This window comes from Podarcis gaigeae (assembly GCF_964106915.1).
Source record: "Podarcis gaigeae genome assembly, chromosome: 1".
Classification (NCBI taxonomy): domain Eukaryota; kingdom Metazoa; phylum Chordata; class Lepidosauria; order Squamata; family Lacertidae; genus Podarcis; species Podarcis gaigeae.
Window position 1 is genome coordinate 93576476 of NC_139678.1, and position 18810 is coordinate 93595285.

Here is an 18810-nt window from a genome sequence, read left to right on the forward strand (position 1 = left end):
CTTGCAATGTATTCTACATTTCTTGCTACAGAACTCAATTTCTTTCTAGAAAGTGTGCGTTTTCTGTAAACAAAAAGGACCAAAGATTTTTTTTTAAGACAAGGTTCTTTAATTTGACACTAATGCTCAAAGTGCTTATGCTAAAAGAATCTTCCACATATTTTAAAAATAATAAAATCAATTGCACATATAAACACCATACATAATCCAGCCTGAAGTCCACTCATGACAAGAAGTGGAAAAGAATAGTTCTGCATAAATAGTATGTTGTATCAATCGGCAAAGTACAATTTGCATGTAAAAATCTATGTTGACATTTTGTACTACGGAGTGACAGACTGCACATATGACTCTAACTGTATTACTGTTCTGAGTCATGATCCTGGTTCTCAAGAGATGTGCATCCGCAGACAGTTCTCTACTGCTCATCCACAGCTTATACTGGATTTTAAACTACCCAGCTATAAACTATAACATTCATAGAAATTCAGATAAGCATAGCGTCTGCTTTGGCCCACATATGCAGAGATAGGTAAGATCCCCCCCCCAAAAAAATCTATACCTTATTCAAGCTACACAAAATAAAATAATAAGATAAAATGTAAGTATGCTCTCATAAAACCCTCCCACGAGTTCAAGTTGTGAACCTGAAATAGAAAACAGCTCACTGGCATGGAGAAACTTGTCTAGATAAAATTAATATTTCAAGTAGGTTTATTTTGAGCATATCTGTACAATAACTGGGACCTAACACAATGAAAACATTTAAAATGAGCAGCTTTATGTAGGAGATCGCTTTAACATTCATTTCCTTCCTCATAACCAAGATATGCAGCATTCTATAGTATCAAGTAAAACATAGGTCATATTTCCTTATGACATTTCATCAGAATGACTGGTAGGCTAGTAAATGCCAACATGGTGAGGAGTCTTGTTAGGCTAAATACAGTAATGCATCTATTGTTTGTGTGCTTGCCAAGAAGAAGAAGAATGGTGGCAGTGTTATTTTGTACAGTCGTACCTTGGAAGTCGAATGGAATCCATTTCGGAAGCCCGTTCAACTTCCAAAGCACGGCTTCTGATTGGCTGCAGGAAGCTCCTGCAGCCAATCGGAAGCTGCAGAAGCCCCGTCAGACCTTCAGATTCTAAAGAATGTTCGCAAACAGGAGCACTCACTTCCGGGGTTGTGGCGTTCGGGAGCCAAAACGTCCGAGTACCTAGGCGTTCAGGATCCAATGTACGACTGTATTTATAAAAACTGTGGGTATTTAACTGGACACAACAGGTTTCTGTTGTGAGCTGCCCTGTAATCTTCGGAGGAAGGGCGGTATACAGATTTAATTAATGATAGTAACAGTTGAAATGTAAATACAGTTTAACTCAACTGCATCTACTGATTTCTGTCCTGAGTCAGGGATGTGCTCTTATATTCTGTGTTTTGAAATAGTCTATGGCTTCCTACTGCTACTTTTGCTCTCTTTAAAAAACAAACACACACCACCCTGACCCATTTTTGATGAAACACTCAATCTCATTCTAATAAACTTGAAATCTCAATGCATCCCCAAAGAACAAAATGTACCTGAAACAGAGAGGCAGTTTTATGAAATTATTTGTTCTAGTGTGGGAAACATTACAGGTATTCTACTGCAGAATCTAATCTAATTTGTCTAATCTGAGGCGAGAAGCAGTTAATACATTTTATGAATGCCTCAAGCATAGCATCAACTCCCAATGATCCTCTCCTGATGAGCTACCCTCTTGCATCTTGGAGTTGCTAACATGACACACATGTACATACACATGTTCATTGTACCATGGGAAATTATTTGGAGAGGGAAGGATTATCCTTTTTCCTCCCAGGCATGATGCTCCCTTTCCAAAAATGCCACTCCAATAGAAGGCTTTTCTTTCTGCAGACTGCAATTGCAAAGGAAGGTTGATGCCATTTTGGCTTGTAGGTGATATATAAATAGATAGCTCTTGTTTCTCCAGCTGCCCTCTACAGGAAGGTTGGTTGCTTGTTCTCCCTGCCACAATGCTTGGGTGAGGCAGGGCAGCAAACATGCTTTTTGCCAAGCCTAATTTCAGGAGGAAGGGCGAGTGTGCTGCCCATAACAGCTTCTCTGGTTGGCAAATGTGCCCAAGGACTTGTGACCCCTGCTCAGAAAAGCGTCCAGAAGCAGTTGAGATATCTACAACAGTAACAGCAGTGGTAGCGGACCTTGCTTCCTGCACATGAGATTGTTCTATAACAGCAAAATATGTTTTAGATGTGTTTACCTTTGCTAATCAACCAGAATTTGTCTAACTCATAGAGAATAGACTACTTCTATTTTAACCGAGGAGCATTTCTTTAAACACAGTAATCAATACCAGTCACATCGGTTAGGGCTGTGGATTATAAATTGCTACCATGTTCTCAGATATAACTAGAATCTCATATTAAAACTGTATTTTGCTTTCACAAGATGCATAAAAGCAACTAATAGCTGCATGCAAAGGAGCTGGAAGGTAACACAGCCAAATGCTCTCTTAAGTTCTGGGCTAACATATTTACAAACTTGGAACTTTTACGGGGACCTTTAGATATTTCTCCATTTCATTACATTCTCAGATGGACAAATGCCTAGCAGAAGAAAAACAGTTTCTCAAACAGGACAATTTTCTATTTTTACGACACAAATTCATTAACATTGGTAAAAATGCCTATACACAAAGTTAGCCAAAAAGTTGATACAGTGCAATTGTTTTGCTTCAAGACAAACAATGAGAAAAATGTTCAAGTATATAAAAGCATCCTTACAAGATGCTATTTAAGTTCTATTATTATTGCACAGATAAGAATTAGTCTTTACTCCATGTTCCATGGAGCCATTTCCTATTAGTTGAGCTATAGATCTATTTAGAGAATTCTCATTCATATTCAAACTGGACATATTTAAAGCATTTCTTAACCCTAATATTTTATTGCTATTTCCATGCCTTCCCTCCCCCGCCCCCCGCTTATTTAAGGCTAATGTTGTGTGTAATATAAATAGTATATTTATAGTAGTATACAGATATTCACATCATTGGAGGAAATCCCCTCTCAAATGCTTCAGTCAGCTTTCTCATGCTTCAGATAGGAAGCAGTTTACTGACTAGCTGTATTCACACCAACCCTCTTTGTAAAAATAAGGTTTATTTTAAGAAAAGAAATCTAGCAGGCACTATTAGAGCAGGGGTGGCCATCCTTTAGCTGTATTTGGACCCTTGACCATCCAAGTTATGGTCCAACAATCTGGTTAGCCACAGGTTAGCCACTCCCCATGTACTTTCTTCAAAGAGACTGCATTTCTTGTTAATGGAAGAGTTCACCTGATTCCACTCAAGTTTCTGATCTCACTATGCTGATCAGCCTGCTACCACTGCACACTTTTTGAGAGGACTGGAAGATTTAGGTAAACATTTGCTTTTTCTAGTGCAGCACTGCTTTCAATGGATCAGAATGCTCAGCAGGACCAGGCGTGAACCCCTCCAGTCCCAAGGCAAAACCAATTTGTGCCAGTTGCAAGAAAGGAAAGTTATCAGAACTATGATCCCTGAGGGTTTTTCAGTCTCATGGGAACAGATTCTTCATCTACAAGTTGCTCACTGACTGACTTTTAGCAATTTCTTCGTGGCACAAGCAGCATACTTTAAAAAAAAGGAAGTTTACAAGTCTTCATGTACCCAACATAATTGAGCTCAGCAATTCTTTCACCCAAGAACCAGAATAGGGCCCCTGATAATAGAAACCCACATTTTGGCCCCAAAGGTGTCAGTATGGAATCTGTAAGTATCACAGTTTGGTGTTGTTGTTTTTTAAAGCCCCCTCAAACTTAATTATGAATTCAGTGATTTCACTCTTCCTCTGGCCTACTCACCTAAGTGTGTGGGAAACCCCCCGAAGGACTGGCTGTATACCAGCATTTGAAGAAGGCCAATGCAGTGAAATGAACGAGGGCTACTCCTTTCTTCAAATTACCTTGTAAGAAACTGAACATGAGTAACCTAACCCAAAACAAGTTTACTTAGGAATGTTCAATCCTAAACATGCTTGCTAGGATGCAAATCTTCCTAGTAAGTATGCTTAGGACTGAAGGCTTAAGTCCATCGAAATTACAGCATAATACTTTAGTTTAGTGGTTGGTCTTCAACAAGTTAAGGGGAGATTAAATATTTTCATTATTTAGAATATCAAAAGTGCATGATGTGCAGCTATTGAAAAGTTCCTCCATATTCTGAGCAGCAGATACTTCAGAGAATACAGTGGTACCTCAGGTTACATACGGTTCAGGTTACATACGCTTCAGGTTACAGACTCCGCTAACCCAGAAATAGTGCTTCAGGTTAAGAACTTTGCTTCAGGATGAGAACAGAAATTGTGCTCCGGCGGCGCGGCAGCAGCAGGAGGCCCCATTAGCTAAAGTGTTGCTTCAGGTTAAGAACAGTTTCAGGTTAAGAACGGACCTCTGGAATGAATTAAGTACTTAACCTGAGGTGCCACTGTATCTTCAAATCACCAGAGTGTACAAAGCAAATAACAGTTCTGGAAGCATCCTAAAGCTGTACCAAAAGGCTAATTCTTTGGATACATCTGCAAGAATCCATAAAGCCACACTAGGCTCAAGTTATTAGCAATGATGACGACTTATTTTCATGGCTTTTAAATTAAAGGAAACTCTGAGGTATATCTCTAAGGATGCCAAAAATTCTGCTACCAGTCTCAGAGAATTCTGCCTATCAAGAGTGCTCCAGACCAGTGGCAACATAACACTACTGGTGATTTTGTTCCCCACAATTTGTTACCAATGTAAAAACAAAACTTTAATACTGGCACTTATTGAGATGACGCTGTAAACTTCGCCTCTCTTGGGATGGAGGCTGTTTCTCCAGCACCTTCTGCCTGTGATCAGCCGGCCTTCTTGCCACAAGGCAGGTGGAGATGTGTTTGCTCTTCTGGATAGCTGCCTTTGAGAAGAACTCAAATGGAGTGTACTCTAGACGTAGTCTATGGGGTAACCTGGGAGCCCAGTTTAACTCCATGCACAAAGAAGAAATCCAGCCAGTAGCGGAAGCAAGTTCGCCATCAATAGCCATAGGGTTACTACCAGGCTAGGGGAACAGGAACACAAATCTAAAACAAATGTTAAAATGGTATTAGCATAGTTTAAGTACTTCTGCAGATGCTGTTCAAAATAGTCCTTGACAAACAGGAATAGAGGCAGATGCTCTCTGAGAGTCTAAACTTTAATTCATCATTTTTCCAAACTAAAGGAAGAGAAGGAGGGGGAAAGAGTTTTCCAAAGGCTAATTGAATTGTCTGTTTTGGTCCTGCTCTCCTCCTCTAAAACCACTGTAGTGTAAAAAAGTGAACTAGTTCTCCTGTTTGCTAGGAATATAATTCTGAAAATGCTACAAAGAACATCACAGCAAAACAAAACAAAACAAGAACTCTCTATTTCACTTAATGACTTTTGAAGGGTTGCTTACCAATAGATGTGAGTCTTGTTAAATTAGCAACTGGAGGAGGATCCTGCTCAGGTGGGCAGAAATCGCAGAAGTCTGAACACGCTGGGCAAATTAGGTTCCCAATATGTACCCATCCATTCATCTGAATATTCACTGTTAGGATTTGACCTGAGCGACTGCACAAATATGACTCATCCTTGACCCAAACAGTCAGCCCACGGGGAGAACAAGAAACCTAAGAAATAAAGTTGGACTAGCTAGATTATTGCAAGCATTTATTTAATTTTTAAACCAAGTCTTTTAAGAGACATGTTGCTTGTAGTCGAGCTGTCAAAAGGAAAAGCTAGAACAATTTGTGTGTACCTTCACTTGTTTGCATGCAGATTTGGAAGATGACAGATTGTTGGTCAGGCCGTGTAAGAGGGTATCTGCTCACTTTAGAGACTTATACTGTTGGCATAAAACTAATGGGCATGAGGTAGGGAGATATTTTGACTTCCATATGACTATCTGGTCTAATACAATTAGATACAAATGTAGAAACATGTAATTTGGTCTAATACAATTAGATACAAATATAGAAACATGTGATGACTAATTAAGAGCAATAATGATTTCTAAACAGCACAACTTTACAAAATGCAACCTTAAATTAAGAGCTCCTGCAGTTACCTGGTAACAGCCACTGCCCCAGTCAGGGTAACTGAGTTTCTTTCTGCATTGTTCCATAACAAAAGCTGACTTCTGAATGAGACACACAGAATTTGGTCCATATTTCTCTGCACCATAGTTTTTGAAAGGATCTAAAAAAACCAGGAAAGCACTGTTAACACATACTGTGGACTGCTAACCAGCTTCAGACTATGATTTCAGATCCTAGTTTCTGAGCCTGAAACAAACCTGGGTAGACTCAGATACAGATGCAACATGACAACCATGGGTTAAGCTAAAGAAGCTATGGGTTTCACTTATATTGGAACCCAAATTTTCTGAAAGATATTAAAGGAAAAAATAAACACAAAACCAACTGACCTGGTTGATTTTCGAGTATTCTACAGTCTGAACTTCGCTGAAATTCACCACTTAAGTGCCAGCTAAATTCCTGACTGAACGGACAGAAGTCCGCAATTTCAACAGACCCACCATAATAAGGCAAATCTTCTGATGGTACCCCATAAAGACGGTCAAAATACTGCAAAAGATACAGCGACAGAGGCAGCTATGAAGGTAGAAGACGCACAGTCATGTCATCACCATCACCTGGTAGTAATAGCAAACTTTAACAACAACAGCAGAAACCCACATTCCATACATTATATTCATGTTAAAGAGAACCAAAGCACAAAGCTATAGTTGCTACTGCAATTAATAATTTTTATTTTAGGACCAACAGTATTGCTAGGTACTGCACATACAAGTCTGTTAAGCACGACAAATGCATTCTCTTTTGACTGTGTGTTGTCTGAACCCTAAACTACGGTTAATCTTAACTATGGTGAGTGGAAACAAACCAGCTGCTTAAACTATGATTTAAAGTTGACTTGTTTCAACAAACTACAGTTTGTAAGTGATCCAACAACAAATCAAGCTGAATCTAAAATGGAAGCAAAAGCTTCCAAATTCTTCCTTGTGGTTGCACTGGAAGAGAAGGAGGAAGTGCCCAGCCCCTCTGCTTGTTCTCATGTCTGAATGAGACTGGTGGTTCATAGAACTCACATAGAGTCACACCCTTTATACCTGATATTCCTGAGGAAGCTGTTGTGGGAATTTCTGTAAATTGCACACTGCCACTGCTCTTTGGTCCTGTCTACAGGTTAGCTGCAATGGATTAGTCCGCAGAGTGTCACAATATGGATCCACCAATTCTTTCCTGTGAATAAAGTTGAAAACCACAATAAGGGAACTTAAAATCTTTTTATACAACAATTAACAAAAAAAATCACTACTAACCAGACAAACATTAATAGGCTATTGCAATGCCACTGGCATCACAGAACATGCAATCTAAAGAAACATATTCTTACCTTCTCCTCTTGTGATCAATCCAAAACTTACAGCTTTTCATCACAAAGTCACAGCCTTTATCTCGGCCCCAATCAAGCTTTTCTGCCATGTTGTAATTGGCTTTATACCAGCTGTAAACATATGTTGAAACAGAAATGCTATTATTGCACTTCTGAACAGTCAGCAAAAAGTCATTTCAAAGCTCTTGCTTGTGTTAATCAAGCTACCCAATATGAACCATTTCCTAATGCAGGTAGAGCAAGAAAAGGCAAATGCATTTCTACAAACAGGCACATGTATTGTCGCCTCCAAGATTGCTGCTCCTCTTTTGGCTTAAGAAATGACGCCAAAAAATGGAATTGCTCTTCTCTTTCAGTGAAGGAATAAACAATGAAAGGGGGGGGGGGGGAGAGATTTCAACAGTTAGCGCTAATGCCACTCTAAGGTAATTCAACTCTGACTAGTTATTGCCAGCCTTTTCCATCCCCCATTATCCACTTTCAACTGGAGGGAAATGCTCAAGAATTAGTATCCTTAATTTGAGGGACGTGGGTGGCGCTTTGGGTTAAACCACAGAGCCTAGGGCTTTCTGATCAGAATGGCAGCGGTTCGAATCCTCGCAACAGGGTGAGCGCCTGTTGCTGGGTCCCTGCTCCTGCCAACCTAGCAGTTCGAAAGCACGAAATGCAAGTAGAGAAATAGGTACCGCTCCAGCGGGAAGGTAAACGACATTTCCGTGCACTGCTCTGGTTCGCCAAATGCAATGTATTTAAGATCTGTCCAAACAAGGCATATTTATGAGAAAACCAAAACCAACTATACATCCTTACCCAGTGTCTTCCATTAATGCCAAAGTGATGCGGGAGAAGACCCTGTTCTGAGTGTGCGATCCAGTCATAGCTTCATTCTGAAAGTAACCACCCAAAAAACCCGTAAGCTTCGTGACAGAACAGCAACTCATTCCTCGTTTTGGGGTTGGGGAGAAAAAAGAATGTGTACCTTTGGGCATAAACACTTATTACATTGGCCCATTAATTGTTTCTAACATTTTCTTGGTTATTTCATTTATGATCCCTCCCCATGAAACGGTCTGAAGTGATTTACATGTAAGTGCTATTCCTAAGCCAATTCGGATAAAGTCTGAGATAGTCTTCATCTCCACTTAGGAGGCCTGATGGTAGAGGATTCAATAGGTGTTTAAAGCCAGTGAAGATAGCACCTCCCAGGTTTATAAAGGTGTGGTTTCCAAAGGGTAGGCACTGCCATGCCACACTAGACGTCTAATTCCCACACTGTATGGGATAGGCTTCCTGATGAGCTGATATCTGTAGGAGGCCCTCTCATCACAGTATAAGTGTATAAGCTGACCACAGAATGAGGAGTTGCATGTAGTCAAACACTAGGGGACTGCCCTAAATTGTTCCTCTGGTACTGTACTGCTGATTTAAAACAAATAGTAAGAAATGGCAGAGTGGAAAGGTAAAGACAAATGAAGACAAAGGTAATAATTACAATATATCTTCTTTATATATTCAATATATATTCTTTATAATGCATGGTATTCTTTCACAAAGCAAGCTGTGCTGCTCCTCTTTTAAAAACTGCTTTATATAATCCCATTTTATCTAGATTGCAGTGACTGTCCAATTAACAAGTTCTAAGGGAAAGATTAAATAAAATCTGATGACGGGGGAAGGAATCTTTCCAGTGATAAAGCCTACTTTTAAACTTTCATCAATCTGTCATCCTGGAGACAAAGTATCCGATATCACAAAAACCTGCATTTCAGTCTATGATCACCTCGCAAAAAACCCAATAGCTACTGTATTATAATTAGCTGTACTGACCTCCAACAATCTCTTTTCCCAATGATTGAGCTCTGTACCCATGCCACCTTGATTTTCAAGTTCCATCCCCTCTAGAAATTGACATCCAAAGTGTTTTCGGGCCTCCTCCTTCAAAAAGATGCACCAGAAGACCGCTGTCAAAATAATTAGCAATACCCTTCCTTGAGAATCAAAACTAACCCCCCCCCCCCATATTTTAAGTTCCCAGGAGGGGCTTCCTTCATCTTGCACTGATTTCCAATGAAAAGGGTCCCCCAATTCTTCTTCCTATATGTGTTGAAATGTAAGGCTGCTATCATAATGTGGTTCACATGACTGGCAATAGGCAGCCATGCTGGACGGCAGAACAGGCAGGCAAGCAAGCAGTGTGGGTGGCAGGTGCCCCAGGCAAGATGTTTGGGAGGAGAGGCACTTCATAGAGTGATTTGCCCAGCAGCTCCCTGAAGTGCTTCCCCTGTTAAATACAGCTGCAACAATTGTTAATGGAGGGAAGAGGCACTTCAGAGAGTGGTATTGGGCAAAAAAGCCCTTCCTTTAAAGCTTGGGGTGAGGGGAAGGGCAAGGTGTAAAGGGAGGAGGGGTTACATATACATGGAGAAGGGAGGATTGTCAAAGGGGTTGGTGGGTAGGTGAGGTTAGTGAATGGAGCGAGCCGGAGATGGAAGCTGCTAGTAAGAAATACTATTTAAAGTTCATGAACCTGAGAGTAATAATAATAAAAAGTTTAAAAAATAATTCACCTATATGAAAAACATAACACGTTTTGATCTCATAAAACCCATAATTTAAAGTCTTCAGAATGATTCGGTTATTTGAATCACTTGGAGGAGAAAAAGCATATCTAACAGGTAGCTATGCAAGCCACAATGTGAACAGGCTTTTGCCCAACTTCCTTCCGCTTTAGTAGGCTGAAGGAATACAAGCAGCAACCCAGTGCTGAAGTTTTGTGTCTGTGCCGTGGCTTCATGCCACTCAGGTTCTAGGGCGGCATGATGGCAGCTTCCATGCACAGCTTGAGATCTTTCCTTTAGGTTTCTCATTTCTTTGAACCGATATCTTTGGCACACCTGCGATATCCGGAACCAACCCCACTCCCATGTCTGTGGGTGGCCTTGTTCTGGTGCTCTAGTAGTTGGAAAAGGGCCAGCCACTTTATTACAAGGATTGATCATTTTTCTAATGAGAATTATTCCTTTTGACATGCATTATTTTACCAGTAAGCAGCTTGCCAGGGATACTTGGAGTAAGCTATTCCTATAATTCTCAACGTGTTAGATAAACCTCCTAAAGAAGGCAAGGCAAATTGTGTAGGTGTCCTTATCTGAGGAAGTTAATTAGATTTATTCTGATAAAAAGTGAAAATGATACTTACAACTACTTTAGGAGTTATCAGAAGGAATACATTGTGAAGCAGTTTCTTATTGCCCCGTACATCCCATAACCGCACAGCGCTATTTACTACTTTATTGCTCCACTGATATACACCAAGGCTGTAAAGAAGGCAGACTGAATTAACTCGACTGGCAAGCAGGATCAATTCTAAATATGATCAACAGGCTGACATCAGCAAATGTTAAATGCATTTCAAAAAAAATAATATTAAACATGATAACTGTGAAGCTCATGACAGCTGGCTATGAAAGAGGACAGGGAAGAAAAATCACCCAAGGAAACAAACCCACTGAGTCACAAGGTATTAAAATGTTGACAAAAGAATTATTTCGCAACTAAGTCATATCACTTCCTTCAACAAAACTACACAGATTCATAAAGTCCAACATAGATTTCAATATATACCTTTCATTAAAGGGTGGCAATCCATTTTGAGATGGGGCAGTCAAAGGATTTCCATCATCATCACGATAAAATGCAAACAGACCAGCAGAAAAACCCTTTAAGGCAATGCAAAGTCATTTATATTATTTATCATCAACATAAGAAAGCATGTTTTGCCTAGAAGTTAACAAACCTCAAAACAACAAAAAAAGTTCTCTGAAAGTAAAATAAACATACAGTGTAGGCTAAGTTCACATCTATGTCTTTTAGAAGAGAAACAAAAACAAATAATTTTTTGCATGGTGCAACACAAAGATGTTGCTAGTATTTTAAATGAATGCAACAAATAACATATCTTACCAGTGCATGAATGATTTCATGTTTCACAGTAGACAGCATGCCAGCAAATTCTTGTGCTTGGGTTGAAATCATATTCGGACAAAGATTAGCATACCCTGCAATTGGTCTGGGAAATAATGAAAAATATATTTCTATAGAATAAAAACTTCACCGTCTTAGGAACATGCTAAGCTTAATAAATGAATACAAACAATGTGCACTCAACAACAACCAAAAATCTAAATTTAGAATGCTAAAGCGCGTAAGCAATTGTAGCTTCACCATTTACACAACGGACAGCAGAGTGAAGCATATTTTCACTCAACCCGCATCTGACCACAAATTAAACAGATTTTGATAATGGTATTGCTAGTAAAATCTCGTAACAAAGAGATGTTGGATTTCTCTGCAAACAATAGAGATGAAGAGTGCAACATCTACTTTAGTAGGCGATTCTTCTAATTTCATGATTCAGGCTACAAACACAGGCATCTACTGCTCAAAAAAGGAACTTAGAATAGACAATTCTAGTACCATTAAGAATTAGTCATTAATTTGAGCAGCGCAGTTCATCTAGTAAACTGGTCAGTTAAAGCCACCATTGGAAGTCATTACACCAGTACACTTATAAATGAAAGTTAATTTGGAGGGGGGAAATGTTACCTGTCCATATCAGCTTCTAGTTGACAGTATGCTGCATATGCAATAATATTTTCTTGGCCACACCTTTCAGTAGTCAGAGCACTGACATATAACACGAAGTCAGCATCTCGAACCCCTTCTTGGTCTCTTACACCAACAGGTCCACAATCCAGCATTTCATTACACGCCCTGCATTGCTAAGACAATAAATTTAGAGGAAATTAGTTTCAAACAGACATAATTTAACAACTGTCTTCAGTCTAATAGAAGAAATTTGGTAACCAACTGCTCAGAGTTGAGGCACTGAAATCAATGGCCATGACTAATTTATAGAATCACAGAATTGTACATTTTGAAGGGACCACAAGAGTAATCTAATCCAACCCCCTGCAAGACAGGATTATTTTGCCCAACAGGGGGCTCAAACCCACAACTCTAAGATTAAGAGTCTCATGCTCTACCAACTGAGCTAGCCAGCCATTTAATAGGCCTGCTTTGAGCATGACTTAGATACAACCCATCCTCCTTTCCATTTGTCTTTATCTGACGGAAGAAAGATATTAAGACAATGATTTGTCACACTTATATTGATTTTGTAATACTGCTCACAGCCAATATCCAAAGGGTATAGTTGCACCTGATTATTTTTTAAAATAGCTTTTGAAAGCTATACCCTCCCGGAATCCACAAATGCTTTTTAAGAGCCCAAAGTTCAGAAAATGGCAAGGTGTGTTAGGACCAAATGATATTGAAATAGAGAATGACATTAATGAATGCATAATCATTTCTTCCAGCTTTTCTTTTGGAGAGCTCTCATGCCTACTACACTGTCTTCCGATCCAGAGACATCCTTCAGATTGTGAAAGTGAGGTGTGGTGTGTGTGTGTGTAGTACATAGCTGTCAACATTTCCCTTTTTAAAAGGGAAATTCCCTTATTCCGAATATGATTCCTTGCAAGAAAAGGGAAAACTTGACAGCTATGGTGTAGCATCTGAAGATGCTGTAGTACATTATATTGTGACATGTTATTATCATTGCCCATATGTAGATTGTACAAAGCACATCGTCTGCTATGGTCTACATGCACTGTGCTTAGCCTTAATATCTGGTGCCAGAGAATTTACACTGGGCGAGATATATGATCACTTTTGATCTGTTCAAGGTTTTTAAAAATGCAGCTTTCATCCGGTTTATCCAGCTGTTTTGTTAACTCAAGGAAAACTAATGAAGTAAACACTGAAAAGTGTAACACAGGGACTGCCCAAAACTTATTTTATTTAATGAAACTGAAAAAACCATTCAAGTCCATTTAAAAACAAGACATTAAAAACTGAAAACAATTTTTAAAAGTAGCCAAGGTCCATCAACATAATATACTTTTGAGTGTTACTAAACCCCACAATTTCTCTGCACTCAAGATGAAAATTCAATCCTCTCACCAATCTGTTGAACTCAGCTCCTAGTCCTCTCATCCCTGTTGATTCGCAACATTATTTGCTCTTCTTAACTTCACTTCGCTTGATGCCACTGATTGATTTGCCTTGATACCACAGTTAAGTACCAAAGGAAATGGAATCTTCTCATTGTGATACTATAACGGGATTTAAGATTATACCCTTGCAAGTGACGACTGGCACAGTTGACTCATAACTTCTGTTCAGAAATTTGCTACTTATAAGAGCTGCTATGTTTTTTCCGGCCAGGGATGTTAACTGTGGATATATAGTGCAACCATTCTCATAAGACATGTGCTAAGAATTAAGATATTTTTATTTGTCCAGGAATATGGATCATGAAGTGTTATTTGTGCTACAGAGCTTTATTGCTGCTGTCCATTACATTTTCATTTGTTGGGTTTAGGAGTGGTTTTATTATGATTATAGTATTATATAATTGTTGCTGTAAGCTGCCCTGTGCTCCATTTTTGACAAAGGCTAGGGTGTAGATCAATCAGATCAAATCAAATAAAAGCAAACCTTGCTCAAAGGAACATGTCCCAGTTGTTCCTTTAAAGTCCTGCCCTTACCTGCCCCTCATGAATGATATCAGGTGCAGGGCAGGTAGGCATAGCTTATTGAAAATGAAGGATGCCTGGAAGGCCATCTTCGAACCATGAACTGGAAGTTCCCCACACCTGCGCCGCCGAGGACAGAATTACCTGCAGGTGTTCCTCAGGAACTGTGACTGGACCACACTTTGTATATTCTGCACATGCTTTTCGGCAGTATCGGTGAGGGTCATCTTTCTTCCTTAAATATTCATTTGTTACACACTGTCTTAAAACAAATCAGAATTACAGATTTAGTTATCAATGAAATGGATGCATAGAATAAACCCACATAACAGAGAAGCTAGGTATACCAATGTAACCAAGTTAATTTACTTATCAGAATGGAATTACTCTTAGTGGGGTTTTTTGGGTGGGTGGGTAGAAACAATTCTGATCTACAGGCAGAATATAATCTTAAATACAGATTTATGTTGACACTTACTATTAAACAACACTAAACCATGTACATACCTGCTTAATAGAATGGTACCAGTAGGTTTCCGTACTTGAAATGTCTTCTCTAAATAGGAAATAGCTTGCGGGAAAAGCTTATTCTAAATGTGCAGAAAAGAAAAGTCTCTTTACACCAAAAAAAGAGAGAGATATGAAACTAGATTCTAAAGAATGAAGTTCCACTTACTAAGCATATTTTCACAGCTTTGAACTGAATGAGATAAGCATAAAGAGATGCTGATTTTATTGTATTATCAGACAATACTCATGTATCCTGAACTTTAACAAAATCTGCAGCAACGTGACACAAATTAAGATTTGTAGCATACTTCAGAACTTGGTTCACACACAAACTCTGGCTAGTGCTAAAACCACATTTATCATTTCTGTAGTTCTTAATGCTGCTTTTGGTTAAAGTTGCCAAGATAAGGGAGAGTGGAAATTGCAACAAAGAGGGAGCAGGAGGGAGAAAAGTCAGTTTGCTCCTGATCACATAACCACGGTTAGGAGAACACACAATGTTAGGTCTGCACAAATTTCAAAAGCAGTTTCAGATATGGAGCAGGAAAGCTGTTTAGAAAAGTTAGAATACCACTTACAGTCACGGATCATGCAGACCAGTGGATTGGCGCAATTAAACTAGAACTCCATTCAGCAATAGGCATGACTGATATACATGCAAGAAGGAAGAGTCACATACCTTTATAAGGTGCTTTTTTTCAGGTGGCAATCTATGAAGAAAGAAAACAATAAGGGGAGGGAATTGTTTCTTTTCTATTTGTATGAAATACGATCATCAACCAATCCCTTTCCACCTATAAAACCAGTTACTCCAGACTCAGTCCTGCAACACAAATCTGTCCCCCTTAGCTACGTATTCCCTATTGCCTTACCTACTTGTGTGGTGAGGAAAGTAGAAGGGGGACAGGTCTTCCTAGCTATCAGCTAATTCTCCAGTATAGGTAAGATGTCCTCAGGTTGGACATGAGCTCTCCCTAGTGCTTGAATGCAGGAACTAAAAACTGAAGGCATCTCCACATGTGCGGAGAAATACCTCTCAGGTAGGACCAAGAGCCCCTTCCCACTCAGAATAAGAATTTTAGAAGGCTGCCATTATACTTACTCCTCAATACTTTTGTCATATACTGTCTTAATTCTTAGTTGTTCATCCACATTTCTCTTTATAACACGATTTTCCTTAAGATAAACTTTATAGATAACCTAAATAAAGAATAAATAGATTTGACTCAACAAATAACATGTATAACTCCCCCCCCCCCAAAAAAATATAAAAAACAGATGCATCTATCAGATTTATTTACTAGTTTCCTTTGCACACCCCCCCCCCCAGGGTTCCAGGGTTATAACAATAAAAAATAGTAATAGAAATGACACGGCTGCAATTATTTTGCTTGATGCTGGGAAAGCATTTCAAAAAATATATTGCTGTGTTCTTTTTGTTCTTTGGAAAAATTTGGGTTCCTGCAAGAGCTTATGAAATAGATTATTTCATTTGATTAAGAGAGAGGAACAAGTCAAAGCTGCCCTCTTTTTTTATATTCAGTTTATGTCTAGAACTGGTGATTTGTGCCATTAGGCGGAAAAGACAAATTCATGGCTTTGTACGTGGACAAGTAGAATTTAAAAATGGCTACATTTACAGATTATTATTTTTTTAAATTAGATCTGAATAATCTATATAAGAATAAAAATTATTAATTTTGGTGAAATTTCTGGCTAGTTGTTAATCAGTCAAAATCCAAAATAATGCCAGTGGGCACTATAAATCTATGTAGTTTATGTGCTAATTGGTAATTTTGTTCATGCCACGGTTGTAACATATTAAAGCTCAACTCCTGCCTATGAGGGGGAGGATGTGGCTTGCTCCCCTCCCCACTTTGGGGAGTGTGTATGCGTCCTTGGGGCGGTGTGTTGCTTGTCACTGTTGCATATTGCTGTGCCCCTGTAGCCATTTTTCCTTGGCATATGTGGCTGCCAGCTGCAAGTGTGGGGTTGTAATCACTGTTTGGGAGTGCCAGTGTGTGCCTGTGTGTTTGTTTACAGTTTCATGCTGGGGCATGCTTTTGGTGCATATGTGTTGATGACTGGTCATGAACAAGTAGAGCAGGTTGTGTATGCCTGGTGGAAGGTGGCAGGTTTGGCTGGTGCTGGCAGGGTTATTATAGATGCCGTGGGTGTCTGTGTCACCTGGCATGTAGGCCACAGCCTCTCTGGTGGGGGGGGGGGGCAGTCGGACGAAGAAGTTTTTACACCACCAGCAGATCACTGGTGGCCACAAAACATGGCAGAGTCTGGATGTTGTTTTGGATTATTATTATTTTTACAAACTTTACTGAAAACTTTTAGAACTATTACCAAACAACCTGTTGTCTTCCAGGACAAATGCATGTACAGGTTTTAATTCATGTATGCAGCCATCTACATGGCATCAAAGCAGACTTTAAACATATTTTCCTTTACAGATTAAGCTCACATCCACAGGCTATACGTCTATCTAAAACAGAGCTTTCCAAACTTTTGATGTTGGTGACACACTTTTTAGACATGCACCATTTCGTGAAACAGGAATTCAGTTTTTAATCATTTCGTGAAACAGGAATACAGTTTTACTAGCAAACCAGAGGTTAAACTAACCCCTTTCCAGCCCCAAGAGGAGCACTGGGAGTGTACCTACACTGCAGCCGACACACTAATGTGTGGTGACACACAGGCTGCTGTGATTGAGACGGAAAAGAGATTCCCGTAAAGTACCGTTAATAAACAATATAAATTCAGACCATATGGAGTCAAAGCCATTTTTTTCTTGTTATTCCTCTTATCACCCTCCAATGATGAGCTGAGCATTACATAAGTGCTATATTCCACACATATTGCGTCCAGGTTTCTATGGTGGGAGGGAGTCCCCCCCCCATAGGAAGCAACTATTTGTCTTGTTGCTAGGAGTCTTACAGCTTAAACTTCTCTGTTGGACCATAATCCTATGTACGCTTAATTAGGAGCCAAGTCCGATTGAATACACTAAAATAAAATCACATAAACAGGATAAGATTTTCTATTAAATCCATTACCACTGAAAATATCAAGCATTTTTACAAACCAAGTTTTCTGTTAGAGAAAAGTAATGACCATGGGATCTTAATGGGTGGGTAATAAATAAATAATACGATTATTTCCATTTTTAACTTGTGCTATGGGGTGGTTTTTTATGGGGTGTTTTTTTTAAGTGCATCATTAGTTTAGACGTCAATAGAATCATTTGTGCCATAAATGGTGGCAATAGTACTGAGAAGAATTAAAGAACAGAGCATAGCGGATTCCCTCAGAAAGAAAACTAAGCCTAGCTTCTAATCTCAGTATTTTGTCAATTGGATCACCTTGGCTTTCTACAATAAAGCAGCAGAATAGGCTGAGTCGCCCAAAACAACGGGAAAAGGACGTACCTACCCCGCGAGGTAAATACCAAAACTGTAGAGCCATTTCCCTGCCTTTAGTCTAACATAATGACAAAAAATATCGGAGCGGCACGGCTTAAAGTTATTTTCCGATAGCGTTTCGCGGTCCTCCTTAGGACAAAATAAGTTGCTGGGATGCGTGGAAGAGACAACCGGCACCAACCAAAAGGTTACTGCTTTGCTGCAAACCGCGACACGCATCGGCATTCCCAAACGAAGGATCTCAAGGAAGTGGAGGAGCGGTGAGTTTTAAATCAGATTTCCGAAACCGGTCCCCACCATCCTCACTTGCATTCAAAGCAGGAACTTTTACGAGCACAAATGCGAAAAACAGGCCAAACAGGCGGCCGACAACGCTGCAAACGCGGCAACCGACGGAAAGATGCGCGGAAGCCAAAGGCGAGTCCTAACCATCACTGGCATCCGCAGGTCGAGGCGGCGATCCCGTGTCGCCCTCTTAGCCCCCCCCCCCCCCGCTTCCAAAGACCCGCCTCACCTCCCTGGCGCTGGGGATGCGGTGGTGACACACAGGGGCAGAAGCAGCAGAAGCTGGGCCGCAGCCAAGCAGAAGCAGCACCGCGAGGGCGGCGGGGAAAGCGGAGAACGGCCGGGGAGAAGCTTGCAGAGCCCGCCGCCTCTTCGCTCCGGCCGCCATCTTGACAGCGGCCTTCACTACCGCCGCCTCTCCACGGGCAAGGTCGGTTCCCCTTTCCCCGCGAGCCAGTAAGC

The 18810-nt window shown here is 40.0% G+C and overlaps 1 protein-coding gene across 3 annotated transcripts; it reads right to left on the bottom strand.

The window, feature by feature from the left end:
* Positions 1-86: 86 nt before the first annotated feature.
* LMLN (leishmanolysin like peptidase) lies at positions 87-18790 on the bottom strand. Of its 3 annotated transcripts, XR_014556075.1 has the most exons (18): positions 18578-18776; positions 15732-15829; positions 15309-15339; positions 14627-14709; positions 14264-14381; positions 12126-12301; positions 11484-11589; positions 11145-11239; positions 10720-10837; positions 9348-9455; positions 8331-8407; positions 7521-7631; positions 7234-7366; positions 6529-6688; positions 6169-6299; positions 5518-5731; positions 4834-5161; positions 87-4300 (listed from the first exon to the last, which is right to left on the bottom strand). XR_014556075.1 is itself a non-coding variant. In XM_083702261.1 (17 exons), the coding sequence occupies exons 1-17, from the start codon at positions 18734-18736 to the stop codon at positions 5061-5063; spliced, it is 2019 nt and encodes a 672-aa protein (XP_083558387.1). In that variant the 5' UTR covers positions 18737-18790; the 3' UTR covers positions 87-5060. The 3 variants fall into 3 exon arrangements, 2 of the variants coding, with proteins under 2 accessions (XP_083558387.1, XP_083558388.1); XM_083702261.1 differs by having other exon boundaries at positions 87-5161; positions 18578-18790; XM_083702262.1 differs by having other exon boundaries at positions 87-5161; positions 18074-18752.
* Between the last annotated feature and the right edge of the window lie 20 nt (positions 18791-18810).